This window comes from Pristiophorus japonicus, chromosome 2, assembly GCF_044704955.1.
Source record: "Pristiophorus japonicus isolate sPriJap1 chromosome 2, sPriJap1.hap1, whole genome shotgun sequence".
Taxonomy (NCBI): Eukaryota; Metazoa; Chordata; class Chondrichthyes; family Pristiophoridae; genus Pristiophorus; species Pristiophorus japonicus.
Window position 1 is genome coordinate 117,234,131 of NC_091978.1, and position 19,159 is coordinate 117,253,289.

Here is a 19,159-nt window from a genome sequence, read left to right on the forward strand (position 1 = left end):
CAACCTAGTGAACCTTCTCGGAACAGCCTCCAATGCAAGTATATCCTTCCTTAAATACAGAGACCAAAACTGTACGCAGTACTCCAGGTGTGGCCTCATCAAAACCCTGTACAGTTGTAGCAGGACTGCTGTGTTTATATAATCTATCCCTCTCGCAATGAAGGCCAACATTCCATTTGCCTTCCTGATTACTTGCTGTACCTGCATACTAACTTTTTGTGTTTCATGCACAAGGACCCCCAGGTCCCTTTGTACTGCAGCACTTTGCAATTTTTCTCCATTTAAATTATAATTTGCTTTTCTATTATTTCTGCCAAAGTGGATAACCTCACATTTCCCCACATTATACCCCATCTGCCAAATTTGAGGGGAATATTAGCATGGAGAGAGGATTGGCTAACTAACAGAGAACAGATTCAGGATAAATGGTTCATTCTCAGGTTGGCAAACAGTAACTGGTGGGGTGCCACAGGGATCGGTGCTGGGACCCCAACTATTTGCAACCTATATTGACGACTTGGAAGAAGGGACTGTGTAACGCAGCCAAGTTTGCTAACAATACAAAGATGGGAGGAAAAGCAATGAAAAAGGACATAGACAGGCTAAGTGAGTGGGCAAAAATTTGGCAGATGGGAGTATAATGTTGGAAAGTGTGAGGTTATAAGAACATAAGAATTAGGAACAGGAGTAGGCCATCTAGCCCCTCGAGCCTGTTCTGCCATTCAAAAAGATCATGGCTGTTCTAGCCGTGGACTCAGCTCCACTTACCCGCCCGCTCCCCATTACCCTTAATTCCCTTATTGGTTAAAAATCGATCTGTGATTTGAATACATTCAATGAGCTAGCCTCAACTGCTTCCTTGGGCAGAGAATTCCACAGATTCACAACCCTCTGGGAGAAGAATTTTCTTCTCAACTCGGTTTTAAATTGGCTCCCCTGTATTTTGAGGCTGTGCCCCCTAGTTCTAGTCTCCCCGACCAGTGAAAACAACCTCTCTGCCTCTATCTTATCTATCCCTTTCATTATTTTAAATGTTTCTATAAGATCACCCCTCATCCTTCTGAACTCCAACGAGTAAAGACCCAGTCTACTCAATCTATCATCATAAGGTAACCCCCTCATCTCCGGAATCAGCCTAGTGAATCGTCTCTGTACCCCCTCCAAAGCTAGTATATCCTTCCTTAAGTAAGGTGACCAAAACTGCACACAGTACTCCAGGTGCAGCCTCACCAATGCTCTGTACAGTTGCAGCAGAACCTCCCTGCTTTTGTACTCCATCACTCTCGCAATGAAGGCCAACATTCCATTCGCCTTCCTGATTACCTGCTGCACCTGCAAACTAACTTTTTGGGATTCATGCACAAGGACCCCCAGGTCCCTCTGCACCGCAGCATGTTGTAATTTCTCCCCATTCAAATAATATTCCCTTTTACTGTTTCTCCCCCCCCCCCCCCCCCCCCCAAGGTGGATGACCTCACATTTTCCGACATTGTATTCCATCTGCCAAACCTTAGCCCATTCGCTTAGCCTATCTAAATCTATTTGCAGCCTCTCTGTGTCCTCCACACAACCCGCATTCCCACTAATCTTTGTGTCATCTGCAAATTTTGTTACACTACACTCTGTCCCCTCTTCCAGGTCATCTATGTATATTGTAAACAGTTGTGGTCCCAGCACCGATCCCTGTGGCACACCACTAACCACCGATTTCCAACCCGAAAAGGATCCATTTATCCCGACTCTCTGCTTTCTGTTAGCCAGCCAATTCTCTATCCATGCCAATACATTTCCTCTGACTCCGCGTACCTTTATCTTCTGTAGGAACCTTGTGTGGCACCTTATCGAATGCCTTTTGGAAATCTAAATACACCACATCCATCGGTACACCTCTATCCACCATGCTCGTTATATCCTCAAAGAATTCCAGCAAATTTAGTTAAACATGATTTCCCCTTCATGAATCCATGCGACTGCTTGATTGCACTATTCTTATCTAGATGTCCCGCTATTTCTTCCTTAATGATAGCTTTAAGCATTTTCCCCACTACAGATGTTAAACTAACCGGCCTATAGTTACCTACCTTTTGTCTGCCCCCTTTTTTTTTTTAAAACAGAGGCATTACATTAGCTGCTTTCCAATCCGCTGGTACCTCCCCAGAGTCCAGAGAATTTTGGTAGATTATAATGAATGCATCTGCTATAACTTCCGCCATCTCTTTTAATACCCTGGGATGCATTTCATCAGGACCAGGGGGACTTGTCTACCTTGAGTCCCATTAGCCTGTCCAGCACTACCGCCCTAGTGATAGTGATTGTCTCAAGGTCCTCCCTTCCCACATTCCCGTGACCAGCAATTTTTGACATGGTTTTTGTGTCTTCCACTGTGAAGACCGAAGCAAAATAATTGTTTAAGGTCTCAGCCATTTCCACATTTCCCAATATTAAATCCTCCTTCTCATCTTCTAAGGGACCAACATTTACTTTAGTCACTCTTTTCCTTTTTTTATATCGGTAAAAGCTTTTACTATCTGTTTTTATGTTTTGTGCAAGTTTGCTTTCGTAATCGATCTTTCCTTTCTTCATTGCTTTCTTAGTCATTCTTTGATGTCGTTTAAAATTTTTCCTATCTTCTAGTTTCCCACAAACCTTGGCCACCTTATTCGCATTGGTTTTTAATTTGATACTCTCCTTTATTTCCTTGGTTATCCACGGCTGGTTATTCCTTCTCTTACCGCCCTTCTTTTTCACTGGAATATATTTTTGTTGAGCACTATGAAACAGCTCCTTAAAAGTCCTCCACTGTTCCTCAATTGTGCCACCATTTAGTCTGTGTTCCCAGTCTACTTTAGCCAACTCTGGCCTCATCCCACTGTAGTGCCCTTTGTTTAAGCATAGTACGTTCGTTTGAGACACTACTTCCTCACCTTCAATCTGTATTACAAATTCAACCATACTGTGATCACTCATTCCGAGAGGATCTTTTACTAGGAAATCGTTTAATATTCCTGTCTCATTACACAGGACCAGAATAAGATAGCTTGCTCCCTTGTAGGTTCTGTAACATACTGTTCTAAGAAACAATCCCGTATGCATTCTATGAATTCCTCCTCCAGGCTACCCCGTGCGATTTGATTTGACCAATCGATATGTAGGTTAAAATCTCCCATGATTACTGCCATTCCTTTTTCACATGCCTCCAATATTCCTTTGATTATTGTCCGCCGTGAAGTTATTATTTGGGGGCCTATAAACTACGCCCACCAGTGACTTTTTCCCCTTACTATCTCTAAATGATTGAACATTTTGTTCATTGGAGCCAATATCAAAAGTTATGTACTTTGGCAGAAAAAAAAAAATCAAAGAAGAAGTTATTATTTAAATTAAGAAAAATTGCAAAGTGCTGCAGTATAGCAGGACCTTGGGGTCCTGGTGCATGAAACACAAGAGATTAGTATGCAGGTACAGCAAGTGATCAGGAAGGCCAATGGAATCTTGGCCTTTTATTGCAAAGAGGATGGAGTATAAAAGCAGGGAAGTTTTGCTACAGTTATTCAGGGTGTTGGTGAGGCCATACCTATATTTACAAAAGGATATACTTGCTTTGGAGGCAGTTCAGAGAAGGTTCAGTAGGTTGATTCCGGAGATGAGAGGATTGACTTATGAGGAAAGGTGGAGTAGGTTGGGCCTCTACTCATTGGAATTCAGAAAAATGAGAGGTGATCTTATCAAAACGTTTAAGATTATGAGGGGGCTTGACAAGGTGGTTGCAGAGGGGATGTTTCCACTGATAGAGGAGACTAGAATTAGGGGGCATAATCTTAGAATAAGAGGCCGATCATTTAAAACTGAGATGAGGAGGAATTTCTTCTGAGGGTTGTAAATCTGTGGAATTCACTGCCTCAGCTGTGGAAGCTGGGTCATTGAATAAATTTAAGACAGAGATAAAGTTTCTTAACCGATAAGGGAATACGGGGTTATGGGGAGCAGGCAAGGAAGTGGACCCGAGTCCATGATCGGATCAGCCATGATCGTATTAAATGGTGGAGCAGGCTCGAGGGGCCGTCTGGCCGTATATTCTTATGACCCCTCCAGTCTCTAAATTGTCTCACTGCTTGTCTGACATCTAGTGCTGGATGAGCAGGAATTTTCTCCAATTAAATATTTGGAAGATAGAAGGCACAACTCCATTCCCTCGCCACTGACTCCATCCCGCTCCCCAACTTGTCTGAAGCTGAACCAGACTGTTTGGAACCTTGGTGTCATTTGACCCGGAAATTAGCTTTCAACCACATATCTGGAGCATAACTAAGACCGCCTATTTCCACTTCCATAACATCAACCGTCTCCGCCCGTGCCTCAGCTCATCCGCTGCTGAAGCCCTCATCCATGCCTTTGTTACATCCATACTTGACTATCCCACCGCACTCCTGGCTGGCCTCCCACATTCTACCCTACGTAAACTAGAGGTCATCCAAAATTCAGTTGCCCATGTCCTAACTTGCACCAAGTCCCATTCACCCATTATCCCTGACCTCCATTGGCTCCCAGTTAAGCAACGCCTCGATTTCAAAATTCTCATCCTGGTTTTCAAATCCCTCCATGGCCTCGCCCCTCCCCTCTATAATCTTCTCCAGCCCCACCCCAAACAAGATATCTGTGCTCCACTAATTCTGCCCTCTTGAACATCCCTGATTATAATCACTCAACCATTGGTGGCCGTGCCTTCAGCTGTTTCGGCCCCAAGCTCTGGAATTTTCTCTCCAAACCTCCCTGCCTACCTTTCCCCTTTTAAGATGTTCCTTAAAACCTCTCTCTTTGACCAAGCTTTTGGTCATCTGCCCTAATGTCTCCTTGTGTGACTTGGTGTCGAAGTTTTGTCTTGTAATACTCTTGTGAAGAGCCTTAGGACATTTTACTCCATTCAAGGCACTACATAAATGCAAGCTGTTGTTAAAATGTTCCCACTCATCATCAAATTCCCATCAGCTCACCAATCCTACCTTTACATTTCCTGCTGTACCCTTTGGTCCTTTGATTATGGCCTTCTGTTCATTCAACACCCAGTCCCCAGGCCACCATTGATAGCACAACCTTCAGTCATCTCAGCCCAAGTCTCTGGAACTCCCTCTCTGAACCCCTCAGCCTCACCACCTTTGATCATCTCTCTTAACTCTCCCATCGTTTGTCATCTGTTCCTTGTTATCTTCCACACTCAGAAAAGCATTTCAAGGTGTTTTACAAATTTAAAGGTGCTATATAAAAACAAATCTGCTGTTGTTTGTAACGGGATTTGGTCAGTAGTGTCATTACTTGCAGTCAAGTTTTAATAATTTTAGTTATGTTAAAATATCAAGTTGAAAAGGAACAGTGGATTTGTCAGTGAGCAACAAATTGTGTCCTATATAGTCAGCCACCTACTTAGGAAGGACTCAAACAAATCTATATACAGGAACGGAATCTATGAACTTTCAAAAGGAATCATTAGGAAAGAACAGTTTAAAAGGAAACATACACAGAAACTGGCCAAGATTAAAAGAGATCATTTTAAAGTGGTTATTTGCTGTAAAGGCTTTCTGCTTTGATGAAAACCCTGGAATAAGCAAGCCAAAGTCTAAATGTCAGACTGCACAAGTTCTATCGATTTGTTACTTTGAGGGCCCCTTTGCATTTTGCACTGAAAGGGCAAAAGCCATTTAACCCATCTCATTCATTTAAGTTCATTCTGTCCTGCCTTAGAAACAAATCCATATTCCTCAACCAGCTGTTGAATCAGCAGTTAGTCCATTTATTTTTGAAGAACTTGAATCCACATTGACTGCCAGATGATAGTCTAACTGGGAAAGTAACTAACTATTTCACAATTAGTAACATGTAGAATAATTCAGCTCAGTCATATTCCCAGTTCAGGAATAAAATTCACTACTTGAAAATAATTACTGGAAGCGGTGTTCCCGAACAGAGGTTTAAGCACCCTACATACCCCTCTCCATTTCTATTAATTCCTGGTCACAGCAAGAGCTATAATGGATTCCAGGAAGGGAGACGTGTGCAACTCAATTGTTTCACAACATTTTATGGTTTATTGAGTTTTAAAGTTGAGATTAAGTGAGATCAATGCTGAAAGATCCATTTTTGAAGCATCAGAATTAGGATAAAGTACCTCTATGCTGACCAAATAATGTGCCTTCAAATATCTTACTGCATCAGGTGAATTTCCCCCTCTTTCTCCCCCACCTATATCAATCACTCTTAGAACATCTCCAGCAGAGCATTTGTAGGTAATTTTGTCCCGTTGGCCATGCTCAATAAAACCTGGGCCACAGCCACCAATACTAATTTCACTTAGGACCTTCCAGCTGGCACATTTCCAGCCTTACAACTCGGCTGGGTTCAAACTCCAAGCCTGTGGATGAAAAGGAGTGTGGTAATCCATTAAACCACCCCAGTTCTCTTTCCCCCTTCCTCCTCCACCCCACCCCCCATTTGTAAAAAAAATCAATTTAATTGGGTTGGAAACACGTGTTATGTATGGGGAAACATTTTCAAAAATAGTATTAAATAGTGGCAGAATGAGATCTTATGCAATCCTCTATTACATAAAATATACCAGCACAAGTAGAAAGCAGAAGTGCTCATTTTCCAATTTCCTAATTTTCAACAAAATACAAGGGGGAAAAAAAATTATAAAATGCCTCAATGCATTCTTAGGATGTCCCACCCTGTTCAATTCCTTTTCAAGTGCAATAACTTATGTGGACAAACACGACAGCCAATTTGCACACAGATAGGTCTCAAAATAATAAATGAGATGAATGACCAATTAATCTGTTTTGGGCAATATTTGGTTGAAGGGAAAATGCTGATCACAATGTCAGAAGAACATTACTCCTCTTTGAATAGTGCCACATTGGCCCAGAAATCCTCGTCGGCTGCTGCCCATGGGCGATCGAGGGGAAAAGTTAAAAAAGATGTGCACCTATCTGTTCCTGCTGCACCCACATGAGTTCCCGGTCCTGAGGCCTCCACTGACTGCATGTCACAGCGCGTGCATGTCTGGACGTACGTAGGGCTGGAGCTGCAGTCATATGGCTTTGGGCAACCAATTAAGGTAAAGTATGTTCTCATTCATAATAATGGGAATTCCATAAGTTGGAGTTCCCATTATTATGAATGAGAACCCCCCCCCCACCAAACACACAAAACTAATAAAAAAATACACCACATATTTTTATTAATTTAAATTAATTATTTATGTATTTTTTTTTTTAAATCCAATTTTTTTTAAATTATGGTTTAAAATAAATTTACCATAGTGGGGAGGGTTTGTAAACAATAAAATGTTTTAAAAATGTTATTTTAAACTTTGTATTTTAAAACTCTTACATCTATAAAAGTAGGCTATGCGCCTGCTTTCATCAGGCGCAAGAATTTTCAGGACATCCGCTGGGGAAGATATGGGTAAATACTGCAATTTTGCCCATGCAAATGTCCTGGATGTGGAGATGCTCTCTGACAAATCAGAAAAGCTGGTTTTCAGCACATGTGCACCGTGTAATGGAAACCAGCTTTTGCGATGCCTTCCCGGTTCTGTACACACTCCGTGCGGACCCGGAAGGCAGGAATTTCTCTGCCAATATCTTTTACATCCAGCTAATCAGTAAGACAAAGCCTTGGTCTCATCTGAAACCAGTAATGCAACTCAAGTACTGTATTGAAGCATTACCCTAGATTACATACTCAAATCCTGAAGTGGGGTTTGATGCCACGAATGATCTTCTGACTAAGAGGGGAGCGTGGTAACAACTGAGCCAGGCTGACATGACCAGAGGATTCCTTTACAAACCAAGGTCAGTGGGTATCAAGAGTAGGAGATGGATTAGTAACTGATGAAAGGGAAGGAAGAAAAGGTTTGTCAAAGCAGAAGCTAATAACTGACTGTATGGAGAGTGGGGGAGGAAGAGAAGAAAGGGAATCAAGTATATTGAGTAGTTAATCTGAACAAATTTGAAATTAAGAGGAATCAACTCAAAAGGCAAGATTCCCAAATGGACCAATTCATACATATTTTCTTTTAATTTGAAGAACATATCTGAATAGTTTGACATGCCACTCTATATGGTAATAGCAAGAATAAAGTGGAATGTGCAATTATTGGATAGATTACCTGCTACAAAGTTGTTTGCAGATTCAAACCAATGGAACTCCAGGTGAAACCCTTGTTGTGCTGCCTTCAGTGTTACCAGTATAATTAAATAGAAAACTGAAATTGTGCCTGCAAATAAAATCAAAACAAACTTTCTAAAATGAGACATTTAGATGCACAGATAAATTTATCAAAAATGAACATTTAAAGGATCTGCTAGACTTCCTAGTAATAATACCAAGCTATACAAGACTACAATCCTAGTTTGATTCCTGCTCTGCAGAGTTCAATGAATCTGAGCCAGCAAGGCAGTTGGAACACTACAATCATCCTCAGCACCTCTATGCTTGGAATTTGGGGTTGGAAGGAAGGAAGGGAGGGTTCCTGTTGAAAAAAGCATGAGTATGTCAGACAAGAATAGAATTGACTTCAGCTGTGGTATCTCTTCCCCAACACGGATTGAATACCACATCTGGGCTAACACATGAAAGGTCATTTGAATGAGGCATTGGAGAGTTTTCAGCTCCTGTGAAACAGTATCCTGGGGTGTGGGAAGATACGTAAGAGGAAAAGGGAGACCAGCAATACCTGAAGAAAAACTTCACAAAATTTAAGTTGCAGCACTAACAGCAGGTTTTGAAATCACATGCAACATGATACAATAGTCAATAGCATTTCTCAATCTGCATACAGAGAACCAGCAGCTGAACTGAGGCCAGTGTAAATCAACATTAATCAGAGGTCATCATTGGAGATGTAGTACCCAAAAGTTCACGAACATCCGCTGATTTCTCTTAACAGGCCCAGGATACAGTAGTTAAGTTAAGCTGATACAAAGTTAAGCTGTGATACAGAGGGACCCGGGGGTCCTTGTGCATGAAACACAAAGTTAGTATGTAGATACAGCAAGTAATCAGGAAGGCAAATGGAATGTTGGCCTTTATTACAAGGGAAATAGCATATAAAAGTAGGGAAGTCCTGCGACAACAGTACAGGGTATTGGTGAGACCACACTAGTACTGCGTGCAGTTTTGGTCTTATTTATGGAGGGATATACTTGCATTGGAGGTAGTTCAGAGAAAGTTCACTAGGTTGATTCCGGAGTTGAAGGGGTTGACTTATGAAGAAAGGTTGAGTAGGTTGGGCCTATACTCATTGAAATTTAGAAGAACAAGGTGTGATCTTATTGAAACATACAAGATACTGATGGGGTCCGACAAGGTAGATGCAGAGAGGATATTTCCACTCGTGGGGGAAATCTAGAACGAGGGGGCATAGTCTCAGAATAAGGGGTCGCCCATTTAGAACTGAGATGAGGAGGAATTTCTTCTCAGAGGGTCATAAATCTGTGGAATTCTCTGCCCCAGAGAGCTGTGGAGGCTGGGTCATTGAATATATTTAAGGTGGAGATAGCAGGTTTTTGAATGACAAGGGAGTGAAGCTGTGTCCAAGATTCGATGAGCCATGATCTTATTAAATGCCAGAGCAGGCTCGAGGGGCCAAATGGCCTACTCCTGCTCCCATTTCTTATGTTCTTATTCCTAATGACCACTTCTATCCTTGATTAAAAACAGTGTTGTCTGGACCTCTGGCTCATGAGAAACAAGCAGCTTAACAGAATTCCAGTCCATAATGGATAGTTAAATATTGATCCACATTAACCAGTTAGCCAGGAGACACAAAGTATGGTCTAATTTTAAGAAAAATATTTGACAGTCATAAGTATTTACCCATAGCTGGAGCCCCAGCAGCATTTGGTTATATGTTTAAAATCTTGCCTCCACAAACATTAGAATTTGACTATAAATTGGTGAATGCCATTATTGGGTAGACTGCTCAAACAAATGTACACCCTACTCTGGTTAGGCCAACACAACACAGACCAAACAGCAACTGTAAAGACAGCCATTACCTAGAAGACAGCACATCCCTTGTCAACGGTCACCTCTGCCCCCCTCCCCCCCCAAAAAGAAAACAGCATAGTCAAAAGTTAATCACTAAATCCAAATCTGATAAATCCACAAACAAAACTGAACCAACACTTCAACAAATGCCAAATTCAGATCTGCCCATTGCAAAACCAGAAGCAGAGTCAAATACATGAACGGGTTGTAACAGTAGTTTATCGGGCACAAATTGAGCAGTAATGACTGAGCTCCTTCAAAATCTAATTTTAATATCCCCCATACATCAAAAGTCAAAACTGATTTTTATACAGCTAAACTGAAGTCAAATAAAATCTCAACATACTAAAGGCTAAAAGTAACAATTCATTCTCTCTTCCTCTCCCCAGGTAATGTTCTAGTATCATTCAGTACCTCCACTCACCATTCGAGCATTTTTTTTTTTAATTTAAGAAATGCCCAATAACCATAATTTGTTAAATATTTGACAATATTCAGCAACACAATACCTCCCAACACCATTTTAAGAGATCAGAGCATCTAAAATAAATTCATCAGCAAATACTCAGTTTGTGCCATTAACAACAAACTCACACTCCACAAGAAATTACAGAATTTATTTTGTGCAAAGAAGTCCATCAAACAGCCAATTCAAATAAATCCCAGGCACAGCTATGAAAAGATTTCACAAAGTTTCATAATGATTTTCCAAACTCTTGGATGCACTGGGACCACCTTACAGTTTCTTCTCTAAACAAGTACATTAAAGGAAGTGTACACTAGTTCTTCCGTTAATGCCCTCAGTCCCGCCAGTTCCTAAAGTTGTATCAGTATGTTAACAGAATACTTACCTAAATTATTGAACCGTGCAAAGAATGAAGCAGACTTGAAGCTGAGGAGAGGCAATACAAGGAAAATCAGGTAGAAAGGAACAGTATTGGTTTTACTCCACCACTCCTGAAACTCATGCAAGCCTGTGTCATTGCTTATGATGAAGGACATGTCAGTGTTATTCCCTTCGTGAGCTCCAGGTGGGTTTGGACAAATAACTGAAAACAAAAAGAAAGAATCAGAACTACAAGTTCTATAAATAATTGCAACAACCCTCAAATGGAAGAGAGAGAGAAAAAAAAATGGAATCCTGACAAACAATTTGTGCTCTAGTTAGTATAACAGATTGATTGGGAACTTTACTTGGAATGTTTGGGCTCGCTTCAGTTCTGCATTTATGGCACAAGAATGAGCATTTGCACTTAAGAGCGAGTGGAGACTAATCAATGTCATTTACTCAAGGCCCTTGAAGCTAGAGAAAAAAAAAGGTCCATGCCCCTGTTCCTATTTGAACTCAAACTCAGGTTTCAGAGATTTAACGACTGATGTGCAACTCAAATACTTCCATGCATTGAATTTGAAAAAAAAACATTGCCATGTATTCATTTACAATTATGGATGCTATACAACCATCTTTCCAATTCTTATCAAACACCTTCTAGTGATGGTTACATTTGTGGTGTTTTTCTCAAGCTGAGAGTTGCAGGTCACTTGTAAACAAGCCTGCACTCCCTAAAATCCAGAGCTTCCATTCACCCAAAGCCCAGCTAAAATGTAGTAAGCCGAGGGATGCAAATTCGTCTCATCATCGTGTTCCAACTCAACAGACACCCTAAAGTTATTACCTTCATTTCAGAAGGTGGAACAACCACCTAAGTCTATCGTTTAGGTGAGAAACTACTGGCCAAATTTAATGAACAGTAAACAGATAACCTAACAGTATTAAATACCAATCGATTTATAATAAATAAATTTTACTATTCCCCCTCAGGATTATCAAAAGCAGCAAAAGTGCTTTCCTCACTGTAAAATGGACAGGGCTAAATGACAGAATTAAATTTGTGGCAGGTCACTGCTGCCTTCCTCCATCTATGATGGCTTCATAATTGCTGACAGAAGTAGTTAGCAACAGGTATATGATTCAAAATCCCTTGAAGAAATACCAGAACAAAAAAGGAACTGATTAAAAAAAATATATATATTATATATATATATATATATATATATATATATATAAAAAATGTTTTTTTTTTTTTTTTAAGCATTTCAAACTTAAAACTGCCAAACATATATTTGAAAAAATGTTTGTATTTGAATTAAATGGCTTGCACCATCTGGGAACAAACTACCTTGTCCCACTTGATTGCTGCTGGAAGAAGCCAATTATCGCCCATTAGTAACCATATTTTGAACACGATGGACCTGACAATCAGGTGCACAGTTCCAATTTATGTTTTTAGCAGATATCTACCATCAGCCAATCATCTGACTCTCGATATAGTGTGCATTAAAAAAACCTGTGCTATATTTTGTTAGGTGAACCCTAATTTGAATCCTATGTGTACCCAAGAAAAAGGAATACAAAACGCAACAAACAAACATGCTTTATTTTTGTCAGTGATCCAGATCTCACTTTGCTGCTATTCAACCTTTTAAAAAAAAAGGTCACACTAAAGTCCTTATTTTAAAACTGTTAGGATTGCAGTTATTCAACCATGGAGGGGGGGAAAAAACCAAAAGATTACATTACTACTAACTTCAGCCTAAAAAATAACTAATTTTGATTGCAGAAGTAACCTAGTTTAAAAATTCTAATTAGCTTTCTCACAATCCTACACTGAGACACATACTTCTCATTTTAGAGACCCTTCTTCCACCTTCAGATTGCGGTAGGCCATATTTGCCAGAGTAAAACTCATCCCCAATATTGGATAATTTAGTCTTTCCCAGTTTAGAGTCTATGGATGAGGATGAGTTCTGTTTGGATGAGGATATAAAGATATTTGAAATTCAGTGCTTAACTATGATGGTCACAATACATTAAACAGCTACAAATAGCCCAATCTCAAATGATTAACAATCTGATACTACCAAAATGATCAAATGTAAATAATGGACAATGTGTTCATTTTATAGCAAGAAGTTTAAATTTAAATTCTGTACTAGACACACAAGTCACCAATTGACAGTCCTACCTTTATCACTTCCATTTGTACTTAAAACATGGCCCACTTCTGTGACATTGTGAACATAATCTGGAAAATAAAGTAGTGGAACATGGTAGATGAGACCAAGTAAGCTTAAAATTTTAACACAATTATACACATCTTCCTATATTTATTTCATGCCACTTGTTGCTGGAATATTGGGAAATATCAATATATACATGATGCAAACCCCTGAAACATAGATCTCAATCAATTTATTTTGCTGGTAAAATATTATTCACAGTAATTTGATTAAAAGTCATAGCAGAGATCTTAAGATTTTAATTTATGTAGGTATTGATCCCATGTTAAGTATCTGGAATGTGGTAATTGGAATGTTTACATCAAACAAACTGCGGAGATCGAGAGTACACCGATGAAAGCCCCAACTGGTAGAAACATACTGCTTTTTTTTTTTTTATTACTTACTGTAAATAAATTTCCCAGTGTTGAAGAGGAAATTGGACATAAGGACCCAGTAAACAATCATAGCTCCAAATAGAGAAATCAGAGAGAAAAGAAGACTGGACCACTGGCCAAATGAACCAAAATAATATTTACAGACATCAGGGAACTCCCAGTTTGATGTATCGATATGAGCTTTGGGAAAGAAAACAAATGCATTTTAGAAAACTAAACAAAGGGGGTCTATAACCAACATTTAATAAACTTCAGTTCAGTGGCAAGCTCCCCCGCTAGCCTACTGGATAAAAAAAATCATTTGGTGCAGCACTAAACCACACAGGCCAAAGTTCAAGGCTGCATTCCAACTTAACCAATCTCAAAGGCACCACGCAGTATGTTACAATTGACATCAATGCCTCTGGGCTATGGATATTCTGCTACAAGAACATAAGAAAGAGCAGGAGTAGGCCATTTGGCTCCTCGATCCTGCTCCGCCATTCAATATCATGGCTGATCTGATCATGGACTCAGCTCCACTTCCCTGCCTGCTCCCCATAACCCCTTATCACTCAAAAATCTGTCTATCTGCGCCTTCAATATATTCAATGACCTAGCTTCCACAGCTCTCTGGGGCAGAGAATTCCATAGATTTACAACCCTCCGAAGAAATTTCTCCTCATCTCAGTTTTAAATGGGTGGCCCCTTATTCTTAGACTATGTCCCATAGTTTTAGTTTCCAAAGTGGAAAAATCTTCTCTGTATCCACCTTGTCGAGCCCCCTCATTATCTTGTATGTTTCGATAAGATCACCTCTCAGTCTTCTGAATTCTAATGTGTATAGGCCCAACCTATCCACATAAATTAACCCCCTCATCACAAGTAACCTTGTGAACTTTCTCTGAACAGCCTCCAATGCAAATATATCCTTACTTAAATATGGAGACCAAAACTGTACACAGTACTCCAGGTGTGGCCTCACTAATACCCTGTATGGTTGTAGCAGGACTTCTCTGCTTTTATACTCTATCCTTCTTGCAATAAAGGCCAACATTCCATTTGCCTTCCTGATTGCTTGCTGTAACTGCAAAGTAACTTTGTGTTTCATGCACAAGGACACCCAGGTCCCTCTGAACTGCAGCACTTTTGCAATTTTTCTCCATTTAAATTATAACATACTTATCTATTATTTCTGCCAAAGTGGACAACCTCACAGTTTCCCACATTATACTCCATCTGCCAAATTTTTGCCCACTCACTTAGCCTGTCTATCCCTTTGCAGATTGTGTGTCCTCCTCACAATTTGTTTTCTTTGTATCAGCAACCTTGGCTACATTACACTCGGTCCCTTCATCCAAGTCATTAATATAGATTGTAAATAGTTGAGGACCCAACACCGATCCCTGTGGCACCCCACAAGTCACTCTTTGCCAACCGGAAAATGACCCATTTATCCCAACTCTCTGTTTTCTGTTAATTAACCAATCCACTATCCATGCTAATATATTACCCCTGACCCCGTGAGCTTTTATCTTGTGCAGTAACCTCTTATGTGGCACCTTATCGAATGCCTCCTGGAAATCCAAATATATCACATCCACTGGTTCCCTCTTATCCACCCTGCTCGTTACATCCTCAAAGAACTCCAGCAAACTTGTCAAACATGATTTCCCTTTCATAAAACCATGCTGACTCTGCTTGATGGAAAAGCATGATTCAAAATGTCCTTCTACAGCTTCCTTAATAATGGACTCGAGCATTTTCCCAATGACAGACGTTAGGCTAACTGGTTTATAGTTTCCTGCTTTTTGTCGGTCTCCTTTTTTTAAAAAAAAATAGGGCCGTTACATTTGCGGTTTTCTAATCTGCTGGGACCACCCCAAAATCCAGGGAATTTTGGTAGATTACAACCAATGCATCCACTTCTCTTAAGACCCTAGGATGTAAGAAATCAGGTCCAGGAGACTTGTCCGCCTTTAGTCCCATTATTTTACCCAGTACTATTTCGTTAGTGATAGTGATAAGTTCCTCCCTACCTATCGCCCCTTGATTATCCACTATTGGGATGTTTTTAGTGTCTTCTACTGTGAAGACGGATACAAAATATTTGTTCAACGTCTGCCATTTCCCTGTTCTCCATTATTAATTCCCCAGTCTCATCCTCCAGGGGACCAAAATTTACTTTAGCCACTCGTCCTTTTTATGTACCTGTAGAAACTCTTACTATCGGTTTTTATATTTTTTGGGGGACTAAAAATCATTTATGACTTCTGGTTCCAACTGCTGTCTGATATAGCTACCAGAAAAGTGCTGTTGTGTGGATGTCATGAGAACAGGCTCAAGCCTTCCTCCTAAGCCCCTACAATCTGTCTACACTTACCAGCTAGGCTCAATTATGTGGAATGGCCACTTGAGCTAGGTACCAGAGGGCTGCTAGTGCCCATGAAATCATACATCAGCATCTTCAGGAGAAAGGAAGAAAATCAGGGGCGGGGAAGGAAAAATCCCCTGACCATTGCCGAAACAAAATCAACAAGAAATCTTACAGGATAGAAGGTGTTAACGTAAACACAATTCATCATAATAGCTATTTGATGATTGCACAAGTAACTATATGTTCAGCTTTGGACAGGTTAATCAAGACATAGTTCACAAAGTCTCGGGTAAACATTTTGGAGGCTCTTTTAAGAGCTACTGCCTCCCGGGAAATTGCCCGGGAGTTTGCAGCAGCGTCACTTCCAGAGCCGTCATGCAACCGGCGATGACGTCATGGTGTGCGCGGTGACCTCTCATCACCCCGTACCGCCCCTCGGAGGAAATTGCCCTGCTGGCCGCGAGACGGGAACGAGCGGATGTCAACGGCAGCTTGGCGGGTTGCGAAGCTAGCCGACATCCGCTCTCGGGGCGGACGCCATCGCCCCAGGCAGACATCTTTTTTCGTCGACTATCGGGTCGGCTCGACGATGGCAGCCCTAGTGTGGTCCGGGCTGCCATTATGCAACCGGCACTCCATCTTGGGTGCTGGGTTGCTGGCCCGGTTGCACGCTGCCCTGGTGGCCCAGTGGAAGCCATGCAGAGTGCGCAATGGCCCTCCCCTTCAAGCGAAGCGGAAGGGCATTGAAGCGCGCTAGTGCTATGCGGAGCATGCGCTCGACTCCCCGCTCCAGTAGCTTCCCAGTTACCGCCCCCAAAGGAAGTGGAGCGCAGGACCGGTAAAGACAATTCTGCGGCGGGGGCGGACCTCCACGCCGGGCAATAAAAGTCCCGGCCCTGGAAGGTTACCGTCACCAATTGGGGTGCAGGGCAATTTTTCCCCCATATGTTCAAAGTACTTGACCTGTAAGTGAAAAGAATATTACCAAAGGTCAATAAATCTCAGATGTACTTCCTGCCAGGTAGTAGTACGTTTCTGCAGTCAGGCAGCTCTGGAGTAGTCCCCACCTATCTAAAACATCAGCTTCGATTAGAGGGAAGAGATAACATTCTCAATGTCGGATGCAGATGGCCTCTCCCTATAATTGATGCCATGGAAATGGCTGAGGAAAGGAATGGAAGGTCTGTCAGACAAGAGACTTAATGGTATTTAATTTCCTCCATGAGATGAGAGTGGGAATTGTACACAATAGAATGTACAACAACATTCTTCTTCCTCGCAGTTGGTTTCTGAACTATTTGAAGACTACACTACTAGTCTGGGTGGGGACATGCTGGGTTCATTCTCTGTACGTGCCACTTTCCATTTGGACCTCAATAGCCTTGCTGGCAAATAGTTCTCTTGACTATGAACCCTTTTAAAAGAAAAAAATTCCAAGTAAACTTTAATAGAAGACAAAATCTTTCCATGCTGGTTGCCATTTATCTGTCTGAAGTGTTCTTGCATTTTCGTTGCTTCGCTATGGGCTCCCAATACCCGTGGATGGTTTACTCCCAGCATTAAGGATTTAAACTCACCGAGGCCATAGCACTTCTATAGCATTGCATGCTCACTGTTTGCACTTAGTTAGCAGAAAACAGCCAAACCACAAGGATGGAAGTAGGTGCAAATAAACAGAGGTTTGTGAGATGCAGAGACTTTGAGGGGCAATTTTCTGGATATCAAAGACTCCTCTGTGATACTCATGTTCAGTCTTTTGGTTGTTGTTTACTTGCCAAATAACCCATTATTCTAGTAACTTAATCTTTCTCATTAAGTAACTAGCTGCTAAAAGTGAATTGCTGAAACACTTTGGTGGGAATTGTGTGTACCTGGGTGGGTCGCGACCCAGTTCCAGATTCCATCCCGCTGTGGAGATCAATTTTCCGTTAATGGCGCATATTAAGCTCACCCTGTGCATTACCCAGCCTTATTAAATGGTGCGGGTCTGAGGATGTCATCGATGATGCATCATCAGCCGGGATATTTAAAAGGAGCCACGGCCACATTGTATTTGAAAGTTCAACTAGGATAGTGCAGCCAGTACATTGCACCGTTGGAGTGTTCCAAGCAGTGCTAGACATGACTGCACAGCAACAGAGAGCTGCACCCAGGTTCTCAGATGACTCCCTCCATATTGCTTGTGGAGAGAGTGAGAGCACGCAGGAAGGTCCTCTTCCCTTTCGATGGGCGGAGCACACCTCCCCAGGAGACCAAAGGAGCCTGGTTCCAAATAGCAGAGATGGTCAACAGCAGGGATATGTTCAGGAGGACCTGGGTGCAGTGCCACAAGTTATCGCATTAGATCCGGTTAGGCGAGTGCAAAGCCACAATCAACTTTATCCTGCTGTGCCTTTCATCACATCCTTACTCACAACATACCTTGAACCACCCATCACACTATCTAGATTATCGCATCCCCATCTGACTAACCAGCCCCCTCACACATTCGTAATGCAATCATAGCAACCAACACACAAGGCGGCCACTTGGCATTACCACCACACTCCATTATAGTCACCCTCTACAGATGTAACCCATCCATTCCATCATTCTCTCAACCTTCTCTTCTTTCCCGCCTTGCAGGAAAAGAGATCCCACAATAAAAGGGCGAGAACTGGAGGTGGCCCTCCTTTCTTGGCCACCTTAACAGCAGCAGAGGATGTTGTCTTGGAACTGTCCGGAGTCCGGAGGTGGGAGTGGAGAAAGGGGAACATCTCAGCAACCTGCTGACAGAATTACATTTCATTCAGCCACATGGCATGCAGCAGTCACTCATGGGGACTGATGTCAGCAGCCAGTGAATGCTCATTATGTGCATAATGGTATCTGTACCCATTCTTGATACGACATATCCAACTCAGGTCCATCAAGAGCCCACCTACTGTACAGGAGGAAGAGCAAGACAACTCCTCAGAGTAACCTCCAGCTTCAGAGCGCACCATCACCAGACGTAAGTGCACCCAGCACCAGCATAGATACATGCACCACGGTGGGTGCCACACGACAGAGGAGCATTGTCACCTGGTGGCTCACAGTCACAAGTGAGCAAGAGCAGATGGTGGAGACAGGGAAAGCAGTGGAGACTCCTAGCCGGAGGTCGCAGGACACTCCCAGCTCTGCTCAGCTGCATGGAGACGCCGAGTCTCAGGGGGCCATCCAGAAAGAGGGCGATCCTGGAGGTGCAGCAAGTAGCGCAGAAGGCTCTGACAGGTTTTGCGACCACGATGTCTGCAAATATGCAGAGAATAGAGGAGTC

At 41.8% G+C, this 19,159-nt stretch overlaps 1 protein-coding gene across 4 annotated transcripts in view; it reads right to left on the minus strand.

The window, feature by feature from the left end:
- Nucleotides 1-19,159, minus strand: part of slc38a9 (solute carrier family 38 member 9) — an 81,802-nt gene that overhangs the window by 31,534 nt on the left and 31,109 nt on the right. For 3 of the 4 annotated variants that reach the window (XM_070868907.1, XM_070868899.1, XM_070868916.1), the window contains exons 7-10: nt 13,515-13,685; nt 13,074-13,133; nt 10,899-11,096; nt 8,165-8,272 (exon numbers count right to left, since the gene is read on the minus strand). In XM_070868907.1, the coding sequence (XP_070725008.1) occupies nt 8,165-8,272; nt 10,899-11,096; nt 13,074-13,133; nt 13,515-13,685 (537 nt within the window). The remainder of the gene's footprint in view (nt 1-8,164; nt 8,273-10,898; nt 11,097-13,073; nt 13,134-13,514; nt 13,686-19,159) is intronic. The other variant, XM_070868924.1, reaches the window with a different exon arrangement.